Source organism: Aotus nancymaae, unplaced genomic scaffold (assembly GCF_030222135.1).
Source record: "Aotus nancymaae isolate 86718 unplaced genomic scaffold, 86718_ANA_hifiasm-v0.15.2.pri h1tg000053l, whole genome shotgun sequence".
Lineage (NCBI taxonomy): Eukaryota > Metazoa > Chordata > Mammalia > Primates > Aotidae > Aotus > Aotus nancymaae.
The window spans coordinates 15,759,012-15,778,613 of record NW_026988467.1 but is presented as its reverse complement, the minus strand read 5'-3'; the positions used below and the strand labels follow the sequence as shown (position 1 = coordinate 15,778,613).

General features: G+C 52.7%; 2 protein-coding genes across 2 annotated transcripts in view; both read left to right on the top strand.

The window, feature by feature from the left end:
* The window catches only part of IFFO2 (intermediate filament family orphan 2), a 52,564-nt gene extending 36,229 nt beyond the window's left edge, over positions 1 to 16,335 (top strand). The window contains exons 3-9 of the mRNA XM_021668386.2: positions 920 to 1,015; positions 2,219 to 2,359; positions 3,680 to 3,819; positions 8,658 to 8,778; positions 9,254 to 9,346; positions 10,196 to 10,326; positions 11,987 to 16,335. Coding sequence (XP_021524061.2) covers positions 920 to 1,015; positions 2,219 to 2,359; positions 3,680 to 3,819; positions 8,658 to 8,778; positions 9,254 to 9,346; positions 10,196 to 10,326; positions 11,987 to 12,092 — 828 coding nt within the window. The 3' untranslated portion in view covers positions 12,093 to 16,335. The remainder of the gene's footprint in view (positions 1 to 919; positions 1,016 to 2,218; positions 2,360 to 3,679; positions 3,820 to 8,657; positions 8,779 to 9,253; positions 9,347 to 10,195; positions 10,327 to 11,986) is intronic.
* Positions 16,336 to 18,328: 1,993 nt separating this feature from the next.
* ALDH4A1 (aldehyde dehydrogenase 4 family member A1) overlaps positions 18,329 to 19,602 on the top strand; it is a 31,946-nt gene continuing 30,672 nt past the window's right edge. Inside the window, exon 1 of the mRNA XM_012440085.2 lies at positions 18,329 to 18,627. Within this exon, the coding sequence (XP_012295508.2) occupies positions 18,566 to 18,627 (62 nt within the window). The 5' untranslated portion in view covers positions 18,329 to 18,565. The remainder of the gene's footprint in view (positions 18,628 to 19,602) is intronic.

Here is a 19,602-nt window from a genome sequence, read left to right as displayed (position 1 = left end):
TTACCTTCTAAGAAAGAGACAGATTGAGATAATTGTCAATGTGTAGAGGGAAAAGGTTGAATGTTTCCCTTTCTTTTATAACAAAAGTAGTTTTTTCTTTATAAATTTAATGAGTTCATGGTCAAATATGTGGAAAATATAGAAGAGCACAAAGAAAGTAAAAATTATCTCCAGTTCCACCCCGCCACAGTTGAAAAACTGGTGTGCGACCTTCTGATCTTGTCTGTGCAGACATGCACCCATGCTCTTTAGATGCTTGTTAGGTCAACACACATGACATTGTCATTTTTGAAAGCAGAGATGATCCAATATTGGTAGTTTCACACGGATTGATCTCATATATATATTTTTTGAGACGGAGTCTTGCTCTGTCACCCAGGCTGGAGTGCAGAGGGGTAATCTTGGCTCACTGCAACCTCTGCCTCCCAGGTTCAAGTGATTCTCCTGCCTCAGCCTCCAGAGTAGCTGGGACTACAGGCATGTGCCATGATGGCCGACTAATTTTTGTATTTTTAGTAGAGATGAGGTTTCACCATATTGGCCAGGCTGGTCTCGAACTCCTGACCTCATGATCTGCCCACCTTGGCCTCTCAAAGTACTGGGATTACAGGTGTGAGCCACCATGCCTGGCCTGATCTCATATTTTTAATGTAATAGGATTGCTTGTTCATTAACCTGCTCTTTTTCTTTTAATATCTGCCATGGATTTTTCCATGTGATAGTGAAAAGTATTTTAAGCAGTCAGCAGTGCTGGGGGGGAAGCCAGGCTGGGACGAGGTCCTTGGTGCCCCTTCCCTGGCATGCAGGTGCCCAGCTGGGGTGGACATTGAGTGCCCAGGGCTCTGGACTCAGGGATCCAGACCCTCCTATCCCCAGAGGACTCGGCCCCTCTGAAGCCTCCCTATCTCCGTCCCCGCAGGCGGCACAGGAGGCTGATGCCATCCAGGAGGAGATGAATGAGAAGATCGAGCGGCTCAAGGCTGAGCTGGTGGTGTTTAAGGGGCTTATGAGTGACGTAAGTGCCGCCGCTGCCCCTAGTTGTTATGACCTCCCCCACACCCATCATGCAAAATGCTTCATTCCCTCCGAGGCTCCAGAGCTCGGCTTCTAGTTAGAATCCTGGCTGGCTGTGTTTGACCGTGAGGATGATGGATGCATTGGATGCATCGGAGACCAGGCGCCCTCCTCCTGCCCCCTCCCCACTTCCGCTTCCCTTGGTCTGAGTAGAGATGCATTAATCTGCTGCTTAACCCATCCCGTCCTCCCCCGGGCTCCCCTGATGGTCTATGTGTGTTTGCTCCCACTCCTTCCCAGCTCGCCTTGATGAGGGCAGGCCTCAGTGTCTGGGCGCAGCGGAGCGTCTGGCAGGTTGGGCTGGGTGCCCTCTGGTCTGTGCCGGCCTGAGAGACTCGTAGGCCCAGTGGCCTTCGGCAGGGTTGCTCCGTGAGGTCAGGAAAGGCCAGCGTGCGTGTCTTTTTGACAATCCAGGGCCCCTCTCTCTGTCGGGGGTGGTGGGGGAGAGCTGTTGGCAGCAAAGGGCTCCTTGCTGCTGGAGACCTAAGTCTCCTCCTCCTTCAGACAGTGGGCAGTATGGGGGGGAGACCCCACCAGAAGGCAGAAGGGGCCAGAACGTGGGTGACTGAGTCTGGTGTGGCTCCTGGTGTGGAAGGGCATGAAGCTGGGGTGTGGTTGGTAGAAGCCTCCTGGGACCCCAGTTGGAGGCTACTGCTCTCCCTCTCACTTGGGTCCAGGGGGATCCACCCTGTGGTCATCAATGACTCCCCCTGCCAGCCGTGGGAAGTGTCCAGGAGAGAGAGCTGCCTTACCTGGGCAGGCAGTGTTGTGTGGGGGACAGGTGGGACATGCCGGTGGAAGAAGAAAGGCCAACTTTCTCCAGCGGGACTTGTTTTTCTTTTTTCTTTGGTCTAACAAAGTAAACATGGACCCTGTGTCTGCTGGGAGGATGCCTTCCAGCCCTTAGGGAGAGCAGCACACACGGCCTCACACTGGCCCCTGACTCCCAAGGCCCCAGCCCCATCCCACCCCGAGCAGTGCCGCTGCAGCCCTCCACTTCACGGAAAAGCCCAAAGCACCCTTGGACTCTGGGGGCCTCCCTGCACCACCCCTGCTGACACCTAGGGGTCCCCCCACCTCTCTGCCCAGGCCCCCAGGCTTGCTCCATCCCTTGCTCATGTAAACCCTGCTGTCCTCCCTGCAGCCCATGACAGACCTGGACACAAAGATCCAAGAAAAGGCCATGAAGGTGGACATGGACATCTGCCGCCGAATCGATATCACGGCCAAGCTGTGCGATGTCGCACAGCAGCGGAACTCGGAAGACGTGTCCAAGATCTTCCAGGTGACTAGGGCTGCCCTGCTCACCAGCCAACCCCCGACTCTCCCAATGCAGCCCTGGCCTCCACCCCCACCCGGCCAACCCCTGTTTCCCTCCACATCCCACTCACTCCCTCCCTTTCCCTGAGAGGTAGCACTACCCAACCCTGTGGCTCCCCAGGAAAAGTAGAATCAGGCACCCGTGGACTCATAGGCTGGTCTGACTACTTCATCCTATGGCTGGGGAGACCGAGGCCTGGAGGGTGATGTGCTGTACTCAAGGAAGGAAGTGGCAGAACTCAGTCTCCTGCCCCTCCAGGGCCTGCTCCACCAGCCCACACTGCACCCACTGTCCCGCTTCCTGCCCCTTCCTCTGGGTGCCAGAACTGGGCATCATCCCTATGGTTGGGGAGCCCTGGCCAGGTTATGGGGAGAACTGGGGGAGCTGGCCTGAGCTCTGGCAGAGGGGCCTCAGAGTTCAGAAGAGGACCTGTTGGCCGTTGACTATTTTTCATTCCCCCCCAAAGAGGCTCTCGATACCCCCCCGACCTAACGTGCAAGTGTGGGTGCCCCCGAGAGACGGCGATCAGGTTAGCGCGAGTGAGGCTGTCCTCCGGAGAGGGCTGGGGGCTAGTCCAGCCGAATGAGGCACATGTCATTCTCCGAAGGCTGCTTCTTGAGTTTCGGGTTGTGGTTTGGCTTTTGCTTGAGCCCAGGGCAATATATGGTGTGTTGTCGCTCTGTGTGTGTGACTGACGTCGCTGGGCCAGATCTGGGCCTCTCTGGGGCTCTCTCCACCTCCATGCCTTCTTGCTGTCCCTCTGCGGGGAAGCAGGGGAGGCCAATGCAGCCTTCGTTTGCTCATGGCTTGTCTGCTTGGAGTGGAAGCTTCTGGTGAACCTTGGGCCACCTGTCCTTTGCCTTTGCATGTGAGCAGGAGGGCTCTGGGCAGCATGGGGCCGTATGGCCTTTGTCAGGGGTTCTCCGTCTCTCTGGCTGGCTCTGAGATATCCCAGGCGACTCTGTGTCCTGGTCTGGCCTGCTCCTCTCTCCAAACTGTGGGGCTGCTTCTGTGGTGAAAGGGCGAGCTGAGCCGGCGCACCCACCGGGCTGCCCAGGGCAGGGAAGAGTCCAGGCCATCCGTGTCCCCCCTGCATGTCTCCCACCTCATGCTTCCTGCTAACACCGCCTGCTTCTTAGAGGACCTGCACACCTTTCCTGGCACTGGCCGGCCCCAGCCATGCTCATCATCCCGTGGGATGCCGGCTCCCTTCCCAGTTCACCCTTACCCTCCATCCTAGACTAGACCCCCCCAATTACCTTGATTTCTTTCTTTCCGGTTCAGGTGGTCCCCAAAAAGAAAGAGCGTAAGGTCGCTTCAGATGATGACATCTCTGAGCAGGACGGGGAGGTGAACCGGTTCTCAGATGACGAGGTCGGCTCCATGAACATCACCGATGAGATGAAGCGCATGTTTAACCAGCTGTGAGTATCCCCGTGGCCCGCACACTCTCTGTTTCCCTGGGTTGATTGCGCAGAGTCGGTGAACAGGAGGCTTGGGCTGAGAGTAGCTCGTGCATTGGATGAGTTTAGATTCATTTCCTTTTATTTATTTATTTTTGTGACAGTGTCTCACTTTATCTCTCAGGCTGGAGGCTGGAGTGCAGTGTCACAGTCACAGGTCACTGCAGCCTCTACCTCTTGGGTTTAGGGATCCTTTCATCTCAGCCTCCCAAGTAGTTGGGACCACAGGCACATGCCACCATGCTCAGCTAATTTTTAAATTTTTTTGTAGAGACAGAGTCTCACTGTGTTGCCCAGGCTGGTCTTGAATTCCTGAGCTCAAGAGATGCTCCTGCCTTGGCCTCCCAAAGTGCTGGGATTGTAGGCATGAACCGCTTCACCCAGCCAAGATTCATTTTCAACATTTGTGATTTGGGAAGTTTCATATGTTCAGCCTCTCTAGGAAGCTTGAGGAGGGTAGGCATTGCTGAGCCTGGGGCACAGTTCACAGTGCTGGGTGGCGGCTGCTGAATCTGGGCAGGCACATATTCCTCTGTTCAACACCATCCTTTATGTTCTCTACCATTCTCCTGCCTTTCCTTTGAAAGCTTCCTCTGAAAAAGCTGTGGGAGGAAGGGTGTTCTTGCTTATGAGATGCAGGGGCTGGGCTCTCCCCTCCCTGGTCACATGTAGACATGTCTGTGTCTGAGGATGTCATGAGCCCAGAAGGGACAGTGGCAGTGGCGGTCTTATTTGTAGGCTATTCTTTTTTTTTTTTTTTTTGAGACAGAGTCTCACTCTGTCACCCAGACTGGAGTACAGTGGTGCGATCTCGGCTCACTGCAACCTCCACCTCCTGGGTTCAAGCTATTCTCCTGCCTCAGCCTCTTGAGTAGCTGGGATCACAGGCATGCACCATGATGCCTGGCTAATTTTTGTATTTTTAGTAGGGATGGGGTTTCACCGTGTTGGCCAGGCTGGTCTCGAACTCCTGACCTCAAGGGATCTGCCCATCTCAGCCTCCCAAAGTGCTGGGATTATAGGCATGAGCCACCACGCCTAGCCTGTGGGCCATTCTTGAGCAGAGCTTAGACAGACCCACCTGCACTAGTTTGCCTTGGCGGGCTGGCTGAGTTGACCACATGGGTTACAGAAATGGCTCCTGATGTTCACTTGGAGGGTGCTTCACAAATACCACTTCACTGACTCCAGATGCCCAACCTAGGAGATGGCTGATCACTCCCCTTTTGTAGATGAGGAAACAGACTGAGAGGAGAAGGGACTTGGCCAACACTGCTCAGCTAGTATGTGGCCAAGCTGGGATTCAGAGCCAGGCCCACCTCCCACTCTATTGAGCTCTCAGAAGGAAATGCGGCTTGGGGTGCTGGCAGGGTCTGAGCTGGGTATGGTCAGTGATGGGCGAGCCTGCTGGTGCCAGCTCTTAGAAGCTGCTATGTCCACTCCAGTCTCAGTGATGTTATATTAGTAGCTTAAAATTTGCCATTGCAGGAAATTGGCAAATGCTACCAATCAGAGCTCTAGGAGGCCCTGCCACCTCCCAGAACCACCCCCACCCAAGAGAGGGCTGCTCCTTCTAGCAGACACCTCTGACATCACATGTTTCAAAAGCCAGGGACATGGGCTCTCCTAACCTTCCTGCAGAGCTCTGAGGCTGACTCAGAATTCCATAGTCCGGAGCTCACTCCTGACGTTCAGATGAGGGAATGGGCACAGAGAGGGGCACAGACATGGAGTGAGGACAGGGCCAGGTCCCCAACTCTTGGTCCAGGGCTTTGTCGCCTACACCATGCTTGGAAGAGAATTCCCTCTTCTGTCCCTATTCCAGGCTGACTTTTAAGGTATACAGGAGCCAGGGGCAGGGTTGGAACTGGGTGGGGACAGGAACTCTTTTGCCTGATATTTCCTGGACCCACCATTCCCCTGAAACAGAACTGAGATGGGGGCTGTATTTTGGGGGTTTGCTATTTGAGGGTGATAAGGAGACCCCTAGATTCTTGATTCATCTTATGACACCCCCCCATCTCATATTCTCATCTTTTGCTGCCTGCCAAGAGGGGCTTTTTTTTTTTTTTTTTTTGAGACAGAGCCTTGCTTTGTCACCCAGGCTAGAGTGCAGTGGTGTGATCTCAGCTCACTGCAGCTTCTGCCTCCCAGGTTCAAGTGATGCTCCTGCCTCAGCCTCCCAAGTAGCTGAGACTACAGGCACGCACCACCATACCTGCCTAAATTTCTTTTGGATTTTTTCAGTAGAGATGGGGTTTTTACCATGTTGCCCAGGCTGTTCTCAAACTCCTGGCCTGAAGTGATCCGCCTACCATGGCCTCCCAAAGTGCTGGAATTATAGGCCTGAGCCACTGTGCCTGGCCAAGACAGGCTTTTGAAAAGAACCAGCGGTTGGATCTAGGTTTTCTAAACATTGCCCTGGGCATTTCTGAGTCTAAGACAGGATTGTATGTCCCGGAGATCCCAGGCTGGGTCCATGTGGTTGAATTAAAGGACTTATCTGAAGAAATTGTTGTCCGTGCTTTTATAAAGTGCCCAGGGCATTGTCAAGCCGACCTGGAATGGGGTGAGCTACAAAGGAAGACAGACCGGAGTGGAAGCCAGGGGCCCACGGGCAAAGGCTCCAGTGTGTAGAAAGAGGATTCAGATCCAAGTCGGGCGACACCAGCTGTAGGAGCGGGTGCCTCGATGTTGACAGGGATGAATGGGGTTCAGTTTGGAATTAGGTTTAGCTGGTTGTAAAGTCACCTGAGTTAAAACAACAAAAGCTCTGATCACTTTGATCACCCCCAAGCCCCATTCTGCAGTTCTGTGTGGGCTGCCCTGACCCCACCCCAGGTGGGGCCCTGGGCCTTTCTCACGGACAGACATCTCCCCTAGCGGTGGGCAGGACCCTAGCTAGGCTGCCCCGGTCGGATCTGATGAAGTGTTTGAATAATGCAGCCATGTTAGGGTTGTGTTTTGTTTTGATCCAAGTCAGTTGCTTGGGCTTCAGACCAAGAAGAGGGGAATGTGGGGCTCTCCCCTACCAGGGCCAAGGCTCCTCCTCAGCCCCACCCTCCAGATTTGCGAAGGGGGGCTTCTTCTGAGTCCTTTCTCTTGCCGGTCTTCCTGTCCTTCCTGGCTTCCTGTCCCTCGGCTGGGGCTTCCTTCAGATCCCAGACGCTGGGAAGGAAGTGAAGTCAGGAGTCGAGTGTGTGTGTGATGCAGTGATGGCTGGATCCCAGTGGCTCCCGGCCACGCGGCCCTCTCCAGCACCCGCCTCCCAGCTCTGGTCCCTGGACTCGCAGAGCCACCTACGGGCTCCTGTGGGAATGGCTTTTGCAGGGGAGCTGGCCCGGCCTTGACTCCAGGGGGCGCTTGAGGCAGCTTTTTTTTTTTTTTTTTTTTTTTTTGAGACAGTCTAGCTCTGTCTCCAGGCTGAGTGCAGTGGCATAATCCTGGCTCACTGCAACTTCCGCTTCCCGGGTTTAGGCGATTCTCCTGCCCCAGTCTCCTGAATAGCTGGGACTACAGGTGCCCACCACCATGCCCAATTATTTTTTGTTTTTTTTAGTAGAGATGGGGTTTCACTATATTGGCCAGGATGGTCTCTATCTCCTGACCTCGTGATCTGCCCTCCTTGGCCTCCCAAAGTGCTGGGATTACAGGCATGAGCCACCACGCCCGGCCTTGAGGCAGCTTTTTACCAGACATTCTTCTTGGGACCTGCCCAGTCCCCAACCCAGTCCGTTGGGAACACTGATTGCCCTGGAGGATCCAGGAAGGAGTTGAGGGGGTGTAGGCAATGGGGGGATCCCTGGGATGGCAGCCTGGAGACAGAGTCCACACCGTCCTGTGCTGTCGATGCACTAGCTCAAGTGATTTCACTCCTACAGATGCAGTCTTCCCCTTGGAAAGAGGTGTGTGTGAGATGGGCTGATCTGTGGCTCTCCTCCAGGAGGTGTGACCAGTGCATCTTGGGAGGCCCCTTAGTCCCAGGGAAACCCACAGGGTTGGGCAGCCTCCTTCCCGTTCTAGCCAACAGGGAGGCCTTGACATCCCCCAGGCTTTAAATTCAAATCTCATTTCTAGCATTTATTGGTCTAGAAGGCCATTGAATCCCTCTGAGCCTCCATTTCCTCACCTGCAAATGGAAATGATAGTTATGCTTACCTCACAGGGTTTTGAGGGTGGAATTGTTGTGAGGGTGGAATTGTTTTGAGGGTGTTGCACTTTGCTGTATGCTGAGTGGCGGGTCCAGTGCCCAGCACCTAATGGGTGCTTGGAGAGTGTCTCGATGGGGAGGAAAAAGCTGTAGGAAACAGAAAGGTCTGGCATTCTAGCCCGTTTCTGCTACCTGCTAGCTATGTGGCTTTAGACAGCTGGGTTTTCCTTTCTGAGCCACAATTTCTTCATCCGTAAAACAGGAATAATACCAACCTTTCCAAATTGCAGAGAAGATACTATATTGAGCACCTCACTCAAACTAGGGGCTCAAGAAATAGCTGTTAAATGAGTGAGGAAAATTGCAAGATTGGACTTGGAGGAAAATATCTTTAGTCCCAATTAAAGCCTGACATTTAAAAGAAATACACATTTTTAATTGTAGAAACAATACATAAATACATTCTGCATTTTAAAAGAGTTAAACGCCTTCTGGATAAGGTGAATGTCGCTTTTGGCAACCACCCTGTCTTTTCTGAGGACAGCCTTGAAGATGTGTGCCTACTGGGCAGCTGCCCCTTTCTCTCCCCTGTATGTGTCCCTGGAGCCTGGCTTCTGTTCATTCATGCCCTCTGGTGTCATCCCCATAGGCGGGAGACCTTTGACTTTGACGACGACTGTGACAGCCTGACGTGGGAAGAGAATGAAGACACGCTGCTGCTCTGGGAGGATTTCACCAACTGCAATCCGACCATTGACCTGCAGGGCGAGGTGAGCCCAGGGCCTGGCTTCCCAAAGGCTGGGGACTAGGGGCCTGGGGGGCACCTCCTTTCAATGATCCCTCAGCCCTGTTATTTTCCTACGGTCCCCACCACCCAGCTAAACTGTCCCCTTTGGGCTGGGCACGGTGGCTCACGCCTGGTATCCCAGCACTTTGGGAGGCTGCGGTGGGCTGATCACCTGAGCCCAGGAGTTTGAGACCAGCCTGGCCAACATGGTGAAACCCCATCTCTACTAAAAATACAAAAATTAGCCAGGCCTGGGGACATGCACCTGTAATCTCAGCTACTTGGGAGGCTGAGGCAGGAGAATTACTTGAACTCAGGAAGCAGAGGTTGTAGTGAGCTGAGACTGTACCTCTGCACTCCAGCCTGGTTGACAGAGAAAGACTCTGTCTCAAAAAAATAAATAAATAAATAAGTAAAAAGAAATAAAATAAATGCTCTTCTTTGTTCTATTTCCCCAGCAAGAGGAAAACTTGGGCAACTTGATCCACGAGACCGAATCCTTCTTCAAGACGAGAGACAAAGAGTACCAGGAAACGATAGGACAGATTGAGGTGAGGGCTCGGAACGTGGAGCCCACTCGTGAGGCTCTCCTGAGGTCCACACGGTTGAGATCCTGGTGATCAAATGGCCATGTGTCATGGGCAGGGACTGGTAGAGTGGGGCAGGCACAGGATCGGGAGTCAGGAGACCTCGGGGCGAGTCACATTCTTCTTGGGGCCTCAGTTTCCTAAAAAAAAAAATTACATAGCTGAGATGATGATCCCATGATAACCACAGAGCTGACACTGGAGTGATACAGAGTGACGCTAGGTGCTGTGGACGCCCAGTATCCTCACCTCTACCCTATGCAGTAGGCACCATGCACCCCTTTTATAGGGGAGGAGATGAGGTTGGAAGAGACCAAGTGACTTGCTCAAGGCCTTGCAGCCAGGAAGCAGCATTGAAGTGTAATTCTGTCTGGCTTCAGAGGCTGCGCACGTGATCACTTCTGTAAATGACAGTCATCGCTATTATGCAGGAGAAAGGCAAGCCCAGCTCCTTTCCTAGAGGAAGTATCACTTCATAGAGGACAAGGGTCAGAAACATGAAAAAGACTTCAGGATTTTTGTGATCAGGTCTGGATAAAGGAGCCCAGCGATGCTGAGTTCTCCCAACTGGGTGGGATATATCAGAGCCAGGCTGCTGCTGGGGTTGCTAAGCAACCATTCCCCTTTGGCCAGAAGGAGTTCTATAGGATGGGGACCCGTGTGCAGAGAGTAGAGGGCGAGGGAGGTTGATGTCCAGAAGGCAGGGTCCTGACGGCATGGCGCCATCCCTGAGGAGTCCAGGAGGGGAGGTTGCTAAGGCTTCTGCCACGAGGATGACTTGGCTCACGCTTATTCCTCTTTGGTTCCTCCCAGCTGGAGCTGGCCACAGCCAAGAGCGACATGAACCGACACCTGCACGAGTACATGGAGATGTGCAGCATGAAGCGAGGCCTGGACGTGCAGATGGAGACCTGCCGCCGGCTCATCAAAGGCTCCGCAGACAGGTACCCGCCCATCCACCCAGGGGATTCAGCTATGGCGTCCTTGGAGGGAAACTCCTGAGCCTGCAACTTACAGCCTGGCCATGTTTCATGCTCCCAACCCATCTCTCTCCCCATCTGTCCATCCATCCATCCATCCGTGACTATTGGCACACCTTTGTGCTAGATGCCTTACATATCTAATCTTATGCAAGTCCCACCACTACCCTGCCCCTGTTGATTCAATAGATACATGTCAAAGGCCTGCTCTGTGCAAGATGGTGGGGCCCTCAGAAAGCTTAAGCCTTATTTTCTGCTGAACTGGGGAGCAGAGGAGGTGGGAAGGGCATGCTCCCATTTGGAGTGTCTGTAGGAAGCAATTTCCCTTCCTTTCCCGTCTGTATTAGTCTGTTCTCATGGTGCTATGAAGAACTGCCTGAGGCTGGGTGGTGGCTCACACCTGTAATCCCAGCACTTTGGGAAGCTGAGGTGGGAGGATCGCTTGAGCCCAGAAGTTCGAGACTAGCCTGGGCAACATAGCAACATAGCAAGACCCCATCTCAAGAAAAAAAAAAAGGGAAAAACTGCTTGAGACTGGGTAATTTATAAAGGAAAGCGGTTTAATGGACTCACACTTCCACATGGCTGGGGAGGCCTCAGGAAACTTACAGTCATGGCAGAAGGCAGCTCTTCACAGGGTGGCAGGGGAGGGAATGACTGCCTGGCAAAGGGGGAACCCCCTTATAAAACCATCAGATCTCATGAGAACTAACTCACTATATGAGAACAGGATGGGGGAAACCTCGCCCTCCATGATTCAGTTATCTCTGCCTGGTCCCTCTCACGACACGTGGGGATTATGGGAACTACAATTCAAGATGAGATTTGAGTGAGGACACAGCCAAACTATATCACCTTCTTCCAACCCAGGGCCTGTCCCCAGGAGACACATGTGTCAGGCATGGCCCACAAAGACAGAACCCCTGTCTTCAAGGACACTCAGCCTTGTTGGGGGACAGCCAGGCTGAGAATGAGCTAATACGTAGAGAGTTTATCACACAGCACAAATACATTGTCACTGTTTTCCTCATTCTGATGCATTACTGTCCAAGAGGGAGGGACAGCTCTGTCAGGGGCAGATCTGTGTGCAGGGTTGTGGCCTTGCTGGTCAGACCTTTAACTCCTTGAACCCCCAGAACCCACTGTTGTTATGTCCATTATTCAGATAGAAGAGCAGACACTTAGGCAGGTTAAGCAGCTTGCCCAGGCTTCCCCATCCCCAGCTCATCTGAGATAGAATTAGAACTCCAGCCCAGTGATGTTACCTGTATCCTGTGTGGCCTCCCTTTGAGCTCTGAGTCATCCAGGGTTTACTGAGCACCTTCTATGTGCCCAGACCTGGGTGAGGTGCTTGGAGGGTAATAGCCAAGCTTGATCCATGGTCCAGCTCCCAAGGGGTTTTCTTTCTAGAGAAGCCAACACACCTAGACCAAGTAAGGCCAGTGCAGGGGGTTATCTCATGAGCTTACAGGATCCTAAGGATGGCTGAGTAAGGGTAGGAGCTCAGGGCGAGGCCTCTCCATGGGGAGATATTATAGAGGTGGCAGCTTGGCCTTCGCATTCCTTGGCTCTTCAAGGGCCCAGGGCTGCTCTCTGAGTTTCTCCATCTTCTTGTGCTTCTCAGGAATTCACCGTCCCCCAGCTCTGTGGCCAGCAGCGACTCAGGAAGTACAGACGAGATCCAGGATGAGTTCGAGCGGGAGGCAGATGTGGAGCCCATGGTCAGCTGATGACTGAGGCCCTGCGTGCCTGCTGGTCTTGGTGATGGGGCCCTGCCCCCTCTCCTCATGGGTCCAGGAAGGCCCCTCGGAGTGGGGTTCGAAGCCGCACCACACAGACTTTCTCTGCCCTCCCTTCTCTGGAGGCCCCGAGGGACTGCTGCTTCCTTCCTTCCTTCCACACCACCAATGGGTGCCCCGTCCCCATTCCCCACCCACCCAAGGAATGGTGCTGTCAATTTCTATTGTTCTCCACATTACAAATGCAGACTTCTGTGCGGACTTTGCAGTGTTAACTGTGCCTTCTCCCTTAAGCTGAGCCACTTTGAGCTCCAAAGAATTATTCCTAGCAGGTGTTTTTATACAGAATTCTAAGGTGAGGGCGGGGCCAGCCAGGTGTAGTGTAATGTGGTTTCTGCCATCCGTCCCACCTGCTCCTCTGATTGGCCATGGGCTGCGCCCTCCCTTCCTCTCAAGCCAGCCCAAACCAGCCTGGGGGCTTGGGGTGCTCTGCCGACCCCCAGGAAGGAGTCGCTTGCCTATGTAAACTTTCTGGGCCTGGGTAGGGACCACCCCAATTTTCTCAGTCTCTGAAGGAGAGACAAGTAGAAAGAAGGGAAGGAAGACAAATGTTTAATTTTTTGCAGGGGGATGGAGTGGCAAAGTTGAAGGGACAAGGCACTGTGAGGGGAAGGTGGGGCCTCACTGTGTTTAAACTACTATGCAAAAAACAAAACAAACAACAAAAGCAGCTTGCCTTATATCCTCGTGGAAGGCAGGACTTCTCCTGGAGCTGGAGGGAGGCCGGGCTGAGGGTGATCTGTGTCGCAGCACGGACTGGGCAGCGTGGGTTTGGCCAAGGTCGGTCATGAGCCCGGGGTTCCCGCATGGCACTGGCCTGCCTGACCACTTGCTCTCTGTGGCCTCTGTGGGTTCAGGGCAGGGGCGGAGGGGATCTTTTACTGCCCTGATGACTTGATGTTCTTCCCTCCCTCGCCAGCGAACAATAGAGGGTTAGAGATCTGTAATTTCTCTGTGAGAAAGTCTGAAGGGGCTGGGTCTGGTCTCTGCTCCCTTCTACCCACCTTGGGTGAGGACTGTCTGGCAGTTGCCCACTTTTGGCCGCTGGCAGGAGAGAGGCAGGGTGGACTGCTGGCAGGGCAGGAGCTGGAGTGAGGGCCATCCTTTCTCCGCTCCTGGACGCACACAAGCCTCTCTCAGCGGTTCCCTCCTCTGGCCAGTTGGGGTGTTGATCTGAGCCAGCATCCCCCAAGACTTGAATGGCTTGAGTGGGCCTGAGCTGAAGGGCACTGTGTTGTGACCCTCCCCTCTCCCCCCACGTCTCAGCTTGGAGCCAGCTGAGCAGGCTTTGCTTTATTATTATTTTTAAACTTCTTTTTGTACTCACTGCAGTGGGTCTGTTGCTGATTTTAACTTTTTGTTGTCCTGGGAGCTCCCTCTAGTGGTCAAAGTAGCAAAATGTGCCCAAGGACTAGAACTCCTGTCTCTCTGCCTTGTCCGGAGGCAGAGGAGGGGGCTCTGGGTTTGACTGGGATCGTGGTCCCCAGGGTTCCATGGCCTTTAAGGGTCTTCTCTCTTTTCTGTTTCCCCTACATGTGTTACAGTCTTAAAAATTCTGTACATAGTAGATATATGTAACGAGAGAGAGAGCGTGCGTGAGAATGTGCTCGTGACTTCGTGTGATATAATTTATCACGATTTGGTGGCCTTCGTCATGAGTTTTTTTCCTTTGTTTTCTTTTGCTGGGGACACCTCCCACGGGCCCCCTGTGGCAGTCTGGCTGTGAGGCTTCCATAGTCAGCATCTCTTCTTAGCCAAACAGTTACCTTTGGCAGGTATTTGGAGGGGCAATGGTTTTGGAAGAGAGACAGCCCTTCTCTCTCCTCCTCACTGACCCGTGTCCTAAAGGTTACAGGGTTCAAACATACCTGGTTATTGTTGTTATTGTTGTTGAATTTTTATTTTAACCAAAGGTTATCAGAGCCAGTTGGGCTTGGACCTCAGCTGCTAAAAAGATTTTCCGTTTCCATGAGGGCAGGAAAACGTCCACCCTCGCAGGTCTCCTCCGTCCAGGGCGTGGTGTGGGAGTTCCATGGGCAGCGTGGAAGCCAGCCCTGGGTTGTTCCCCAAGGTGGTGGGAGGGTGACAGACATATCTTTAGAGTTAAGACTGCAAGGCAGCAGTGTTGGCGCTGGAGGGTAACTCAGGTTGCTGTGGTGATCGGTGTCTGGTAATATTGGTTTTGCTTTCCTCTTTGTATACATAGGCCATTTGTCTTTGAGGACTAGGGTACTCTAGTGAGTTTGAACATTGCAGGAGCCAGAAAGAGATCCTGACCTGAGAGGCCCTTCCTGCTGGCTTTTAATATCGGCTCTCCTCTTGGGAGTGAGGACTCGAGGCAGACGGGTGGAGAGGGAGAGCCAGGGTGTGATGGGCCTGCCTCCTGGGCTGGTTCCTAGGTCTGGCCTGCCCGACTGCCTGCCTCTCCACCACATGCTTTTTTTCAGTTAGTTGCCAGTGGGCCCTGCTTGTCCCCTCATCATGAGCCCATAGCTTGCCAAGAAAGACCCCAACGCTCGCTGGGGCAGCACCAGTCCTAGCGGGGACAAATTGGTCCATCCTTTGTAAAGCTGTAAATACTTAATTTTGACTTTCTATTTCTAAGCCCAGTGTCATATTGACACTGGTATTTTAGAATTGTTCTCAGATGGGCTCTCCTGCACTGCCCTCTGTCTCCTATTTTTTTGGGGTTTTATACAAACAGAGGATTGGGAGGGACAGGAAGACTAGCATCCTTTTGGCTGCCTGGTTGGTTGTGAAATACACACACACACACACACACACTCTCACTCCTCTGAGACTCTGAACAGAGAAAAAAATTATTGGCAAGCCAACACATTTTTCTTTCTTGTCCTGAGGTCCCTGAAGGATCAATCAATCCATCGTGGACTAACACTGTGGGTGGAGCTCAGATGACCTAGGGAGAAGGAAACCACTTAAGCTTGGAATGGGAGCATGGGAGGTGGGGTAGGGGAGAATGTAAGATGTAACTTAAGCTAAATGTAATCTATTTATAAAGCAAGAGACTCTCATCTATTTTTGTGAAAGCAAGGGTTTTTTAATCTAGGGTAGGCAGTTGTGATAGCCCAGCATTTTTCTGTGGACGAGACACAGCGCATGTTGTTGCTGGATTGAATAGAACCCAGTTCCCCTCTCCCTGCCTTCTTTCCTCACTTCTAGTTATCCACACCCATAAGCGGCTTCAGCAGAGTATAGGTCCCACTTCACCCCATTCTCCTCTCCTCTGACCCCTCAGCTCCTTGGAAGTTTTGGGGTGGGGATCTGAGGGGGAGGGGTGGGGATCTGTGGGCTGCAGGAAATTCAGAAGTGAGGTGAGTGGGGGAAGGGACAAGGGGGCACTAGGGAGGGGACAAGCTCTGCTGTGGAGGATAGGCTCTGATTAGTTACTCTGACTCTGGTCTGCCGAGATCCTTTTCCAGCCCAGCTTCGTTGGGAGAGGGTTAGGCGGCAGCAGAGCGTGGGTGACAGTGGGAGCACACGACTTCCTTGGAGCCTGGGCCTTTGCGGGCCCAGGTGGTCAGGCAGCGGGAGCAGGACTGGAAATAGCAAAAGATGCTCATAACCCAGCCGGGGATGAGCCTGGGCTGCAAGCCTTGCTGTGTTCCCTGCAGGGGCCTGGGGGAGGGGTCAAGGTGCTGGGAGTTTCCTAGGACCCGGGTCCTCCCCCTTGAGACACTGAGCTCTGGCTCTAGAAGAGATTTCTCCTGGAGTGGGGAGTCTAGAGGGGGCTGGGTGGGTGCAGGTAAAGCCAGAATCTCTCTGGAAGGGAATTTTTTATGAATGGAAGATTTCCAGGGTTAGGGTGAGCTGTGTGTTAGTCCTGGGCAAATCCCTCACCAAGACCACTCCCTCCCAAGCCCTCTAGGAAACAGGCAAAGCCCTCCCCTGCAAGACCCCTTGTGGACATTTTTGCATCTACCTGATTTTTAGCCCCGTCCAGGGAAACTTTATACCCATGGTTCCATCCTGCCCCACCGTTGCTGTTGTCTGCCAGCTGGGTCTAGCATCACAGGGAAGTGGGGGCATTTATACTCACCGAAAGACTACTGATCCTACTGGAAACCAACCTGTTTACTGTACTGTTGTAAATATCATGCCCTTTATATCCTGTATATTGGCTTCTTTTAAATAAAGTGAAATGTCTTAGAATGGATGGTGCTTTTTTGTTTTTGTTTTTAAGTAGAAGATGAATCTGGTGGTGGGGGAGGGGTGAGAGGGCTGAGGGCCACAGAAACACTCAAATAAACTCATTAGCTTCTTGGCCATAAAATAGGGGATTTCATATCACCTGTTACATTTGTAGCTCACAATAAAATCTTTGGAAGATGATAAAGCAGGACTCATGACACACATTTTACTGAAGGGGAACAGAGGACCTGAGATGACAGGCTGAGTAACTGGCTTGGGCTGGTTTGGAACTATGTCCTTTTAACCGCAAAGCCCCCATTCCTCCAGGCTTTCCAATGTGCCCGCAGGAGGCCACCTTCCCAGGCTCTGGATTTGACGCTATCCAGCGTACCAGTTTTTCTTGTTAATAGGTATGTTCAGGGCAACATTGCCCCAACGTGAACTGAGCCCACCTGTCCAGGGTCTTCTCCAAAGATGAAGACAGCCGCCACTAACTCCAATTTGCTCTTCACCATTCCTAATACTTGGCACTTACGTGGTTTCCCTTTCCTGCTCTTCATTTAAGTGTTTACATTCTCCTTTCAACACCTGTCCTGCCATGACTCCCTCAGCCTCAGACTTGTACTCTGCTCTGGTGCTGCTGAAACTGTAACCAAAGGAGGCATTATGCTTCCAGAAAATTCTCAAGGAAAAGTGTTGCAAGCAACAGTAGTCGCTGTTGGATAGGGTTCTAAAGGAAAGGGTGGAGAGATTCAACCAGTTAGCGTGAAAGTTGGAGATAAAGTTCTTCTCCCAGAATATGGAGGCACCAAAGTCGTTCTAGATGACAAGGATTATTTCCTATTTAGTGGTGGTGACATTCTTGGAAAGTACGTAGACTGAAATAAGTCGCTATTGAAATGGCATCAATGTGAAGCTGCCCATTCCACTGAAGTTCTGAAATCTTTCATCATGTAAATAATTTCCATATCTCTTTTATAATAAACTAATGATAACTGATGACATTTAGTGTCTCCAAATACTGATATAAACATTTCCAAATAAAAATATATAAATGAGTGGTCAAAAAAAAATTATCCCAAAGAATCTTAAATGGTGTAATCTGGAGAAAAAGAAGTGGCCTAACATTGGGGGGGCATTTTGAGTTGGGTATTATTACCTCTGTTTTACAGATGAGGAAACTGAGGCGCGGAAAGGCTGGTGCCCTACGGAGGAACCAGAATTAGCATTGGAACTGACTCCTAAGCAGGTGCCCAGTTCATGCTGCTGGAAGAAATAAATACAGAATAGAGAGTAAGGAAAAACATAACATTAGGTAAAATAGATTGGGTCCCTGAGACCTCGTCATCAGAGAACACTTCAGAATCCAAGTTTTAAATAGCATTCGAGTGTTTACCAAGCAAACAACTTTTTGCAAAGAAAGCTGAAATTTTTACATGGGGGTAAAAGGCTCAGGAACAACTGGTTTTACGGCCAAAGGCTTTAAAGGAAAAGCTAAGCGTTGGCCAGCCTGGGTTTCATCTTGCATTGATCGTAATCTGCAAGAAAGCTGGGAAACTGGTCGGCCCCGGAGGGCAGCTGGGTCCTGGCCAAGAAGCTGGAAGGCAGGCTCATTCCAGGGGCTGCAGCCCCCGGGAAGAGGCAGGGGGCTGGCCGCGGTGTGGCCCTGCGGGGTCGAGGAGTCTGGTAGCAGACAGGTTTCCAGCCTCGCAGCCGCCACTGGTAGCCTGAAAGAAGCCAGTCTGACTCTCGCCGCACCCGGGGCGTCACCCCTGGGGGCCGGGCGCCGTGAGTCCTTCCGCCCCGCTTCAGCACTTGTCCCATTCCGATTATATAATTGGCTCTTTCAGCCCCGCTCTTCCCCACATTGGAAGGCTGCAGCAGGCCCGCCCCGCTGATTGGGTTAGAAGCTTCGATGTGTCACTCTGATTGGTCGGCGGTGTTCACCCCCCCCATGTCCCCCGGGTCATACCATAAAGAAAGAAGGGGAAAACTTATGACTTTCATGACTTCGCTTTCGGGTTCCCTTGCCCTGTGTTGTGTAATGCCCCTGTTATGCCGCATAGAGTTTTTTTATTAGCCGAAGCTAAATATAGGGGGACTTTGACTGATCTCGAGCTCGGAGGACAGTAGGGGTGGTCCGTTTCCCCCCCACGGATCGAGGTGGTGTGCAGGTGGTGCGCTCCGGACGGGGCCTTGCCTTCTAGCCGCGCCCGGGCGGGCAATCCAGCCAACAACCCCGCTGCGATCCTGAGATGCTGCTGCTGGCGCCCGCGCTCCACCGCGCCCTGCTATCCCGCGCCTGGACCCGGGCCGGGTGAGTGAGCACGGGGCCTGGGGCGGCCCGAGCTCGCGCGTGGGCCCGGGAACCTGGGAGTCACTGGCGTCCCCCGCGCCACATTCTCTCCCTGCCAGACCCTCAGGCTGCTCCTGTCACCGCCGGGTTCCTCAGGGGGTCCTCTCCACTCCCCATCCAGGCCTGTCTCCCACTGAGATCTCTTAGCCTCCCCCCTCCGTCTCCCTCAGGTAGTACCTTCCTTTAGCGAGGGGACCCCTTTTCCCGAATCCTGCGACTGGGTAGGGTGCCTTGAGGGCCCTGCCGGTTCCCACGCTCAGAAAGTAGCCTCCGTAGTCACTCGCCTCACTCCTAATACTGGGTCTTGGCAATTTGCTGGCTTCCCCCGAGGGGCATCTCTATTTTTAGCACACCACACATCTCACTTCCCCACCCTCGTCTCCCGTTCAGTGCCCCCAACCCGCGCCAGATTCCCCGAATCCTCCTCTCCTCCTTCTACCAGGATTTCTACCTCTCTCTTTTCCGTCCCGCCCCCCTCCTCACCCGGCTTTTTTTCCAAGTTAAATGTTGAACAGAAAAGAGTGACTCCCTTCTTCTTGTAGGTGGAATAATCTTATTTATGGAGTGCTTATAATGAACCAAATGCTGGTCAGGCACTTGGCAGGTGTCTTACCATGAGGATTACATGAGCTAATACATGAGGAGTGCACTGAACAGCACCCAGCACTTAGGCAGCGCCCGGTTATTATTACCAGGATCATTATTATTATCTCTATGTAAACTTCTCACTCCCTTGAGGCAGATATTAATCCAAATAATGAAGAAACCCAGGAGCAGTTCAGGGGCGGAGCTGCCCTGCAAACGCAGATTTGCAAACCTGACCTTGTAGAGCTGGGTGCCTGGACGCTTGCCCACTCAATGACAAATATTCCTAGAGCCCCTCCAGCTCTGAGCTAGGTTTGGAGAGGTAGGTGGGACACAGACCCTGCCCTAGTC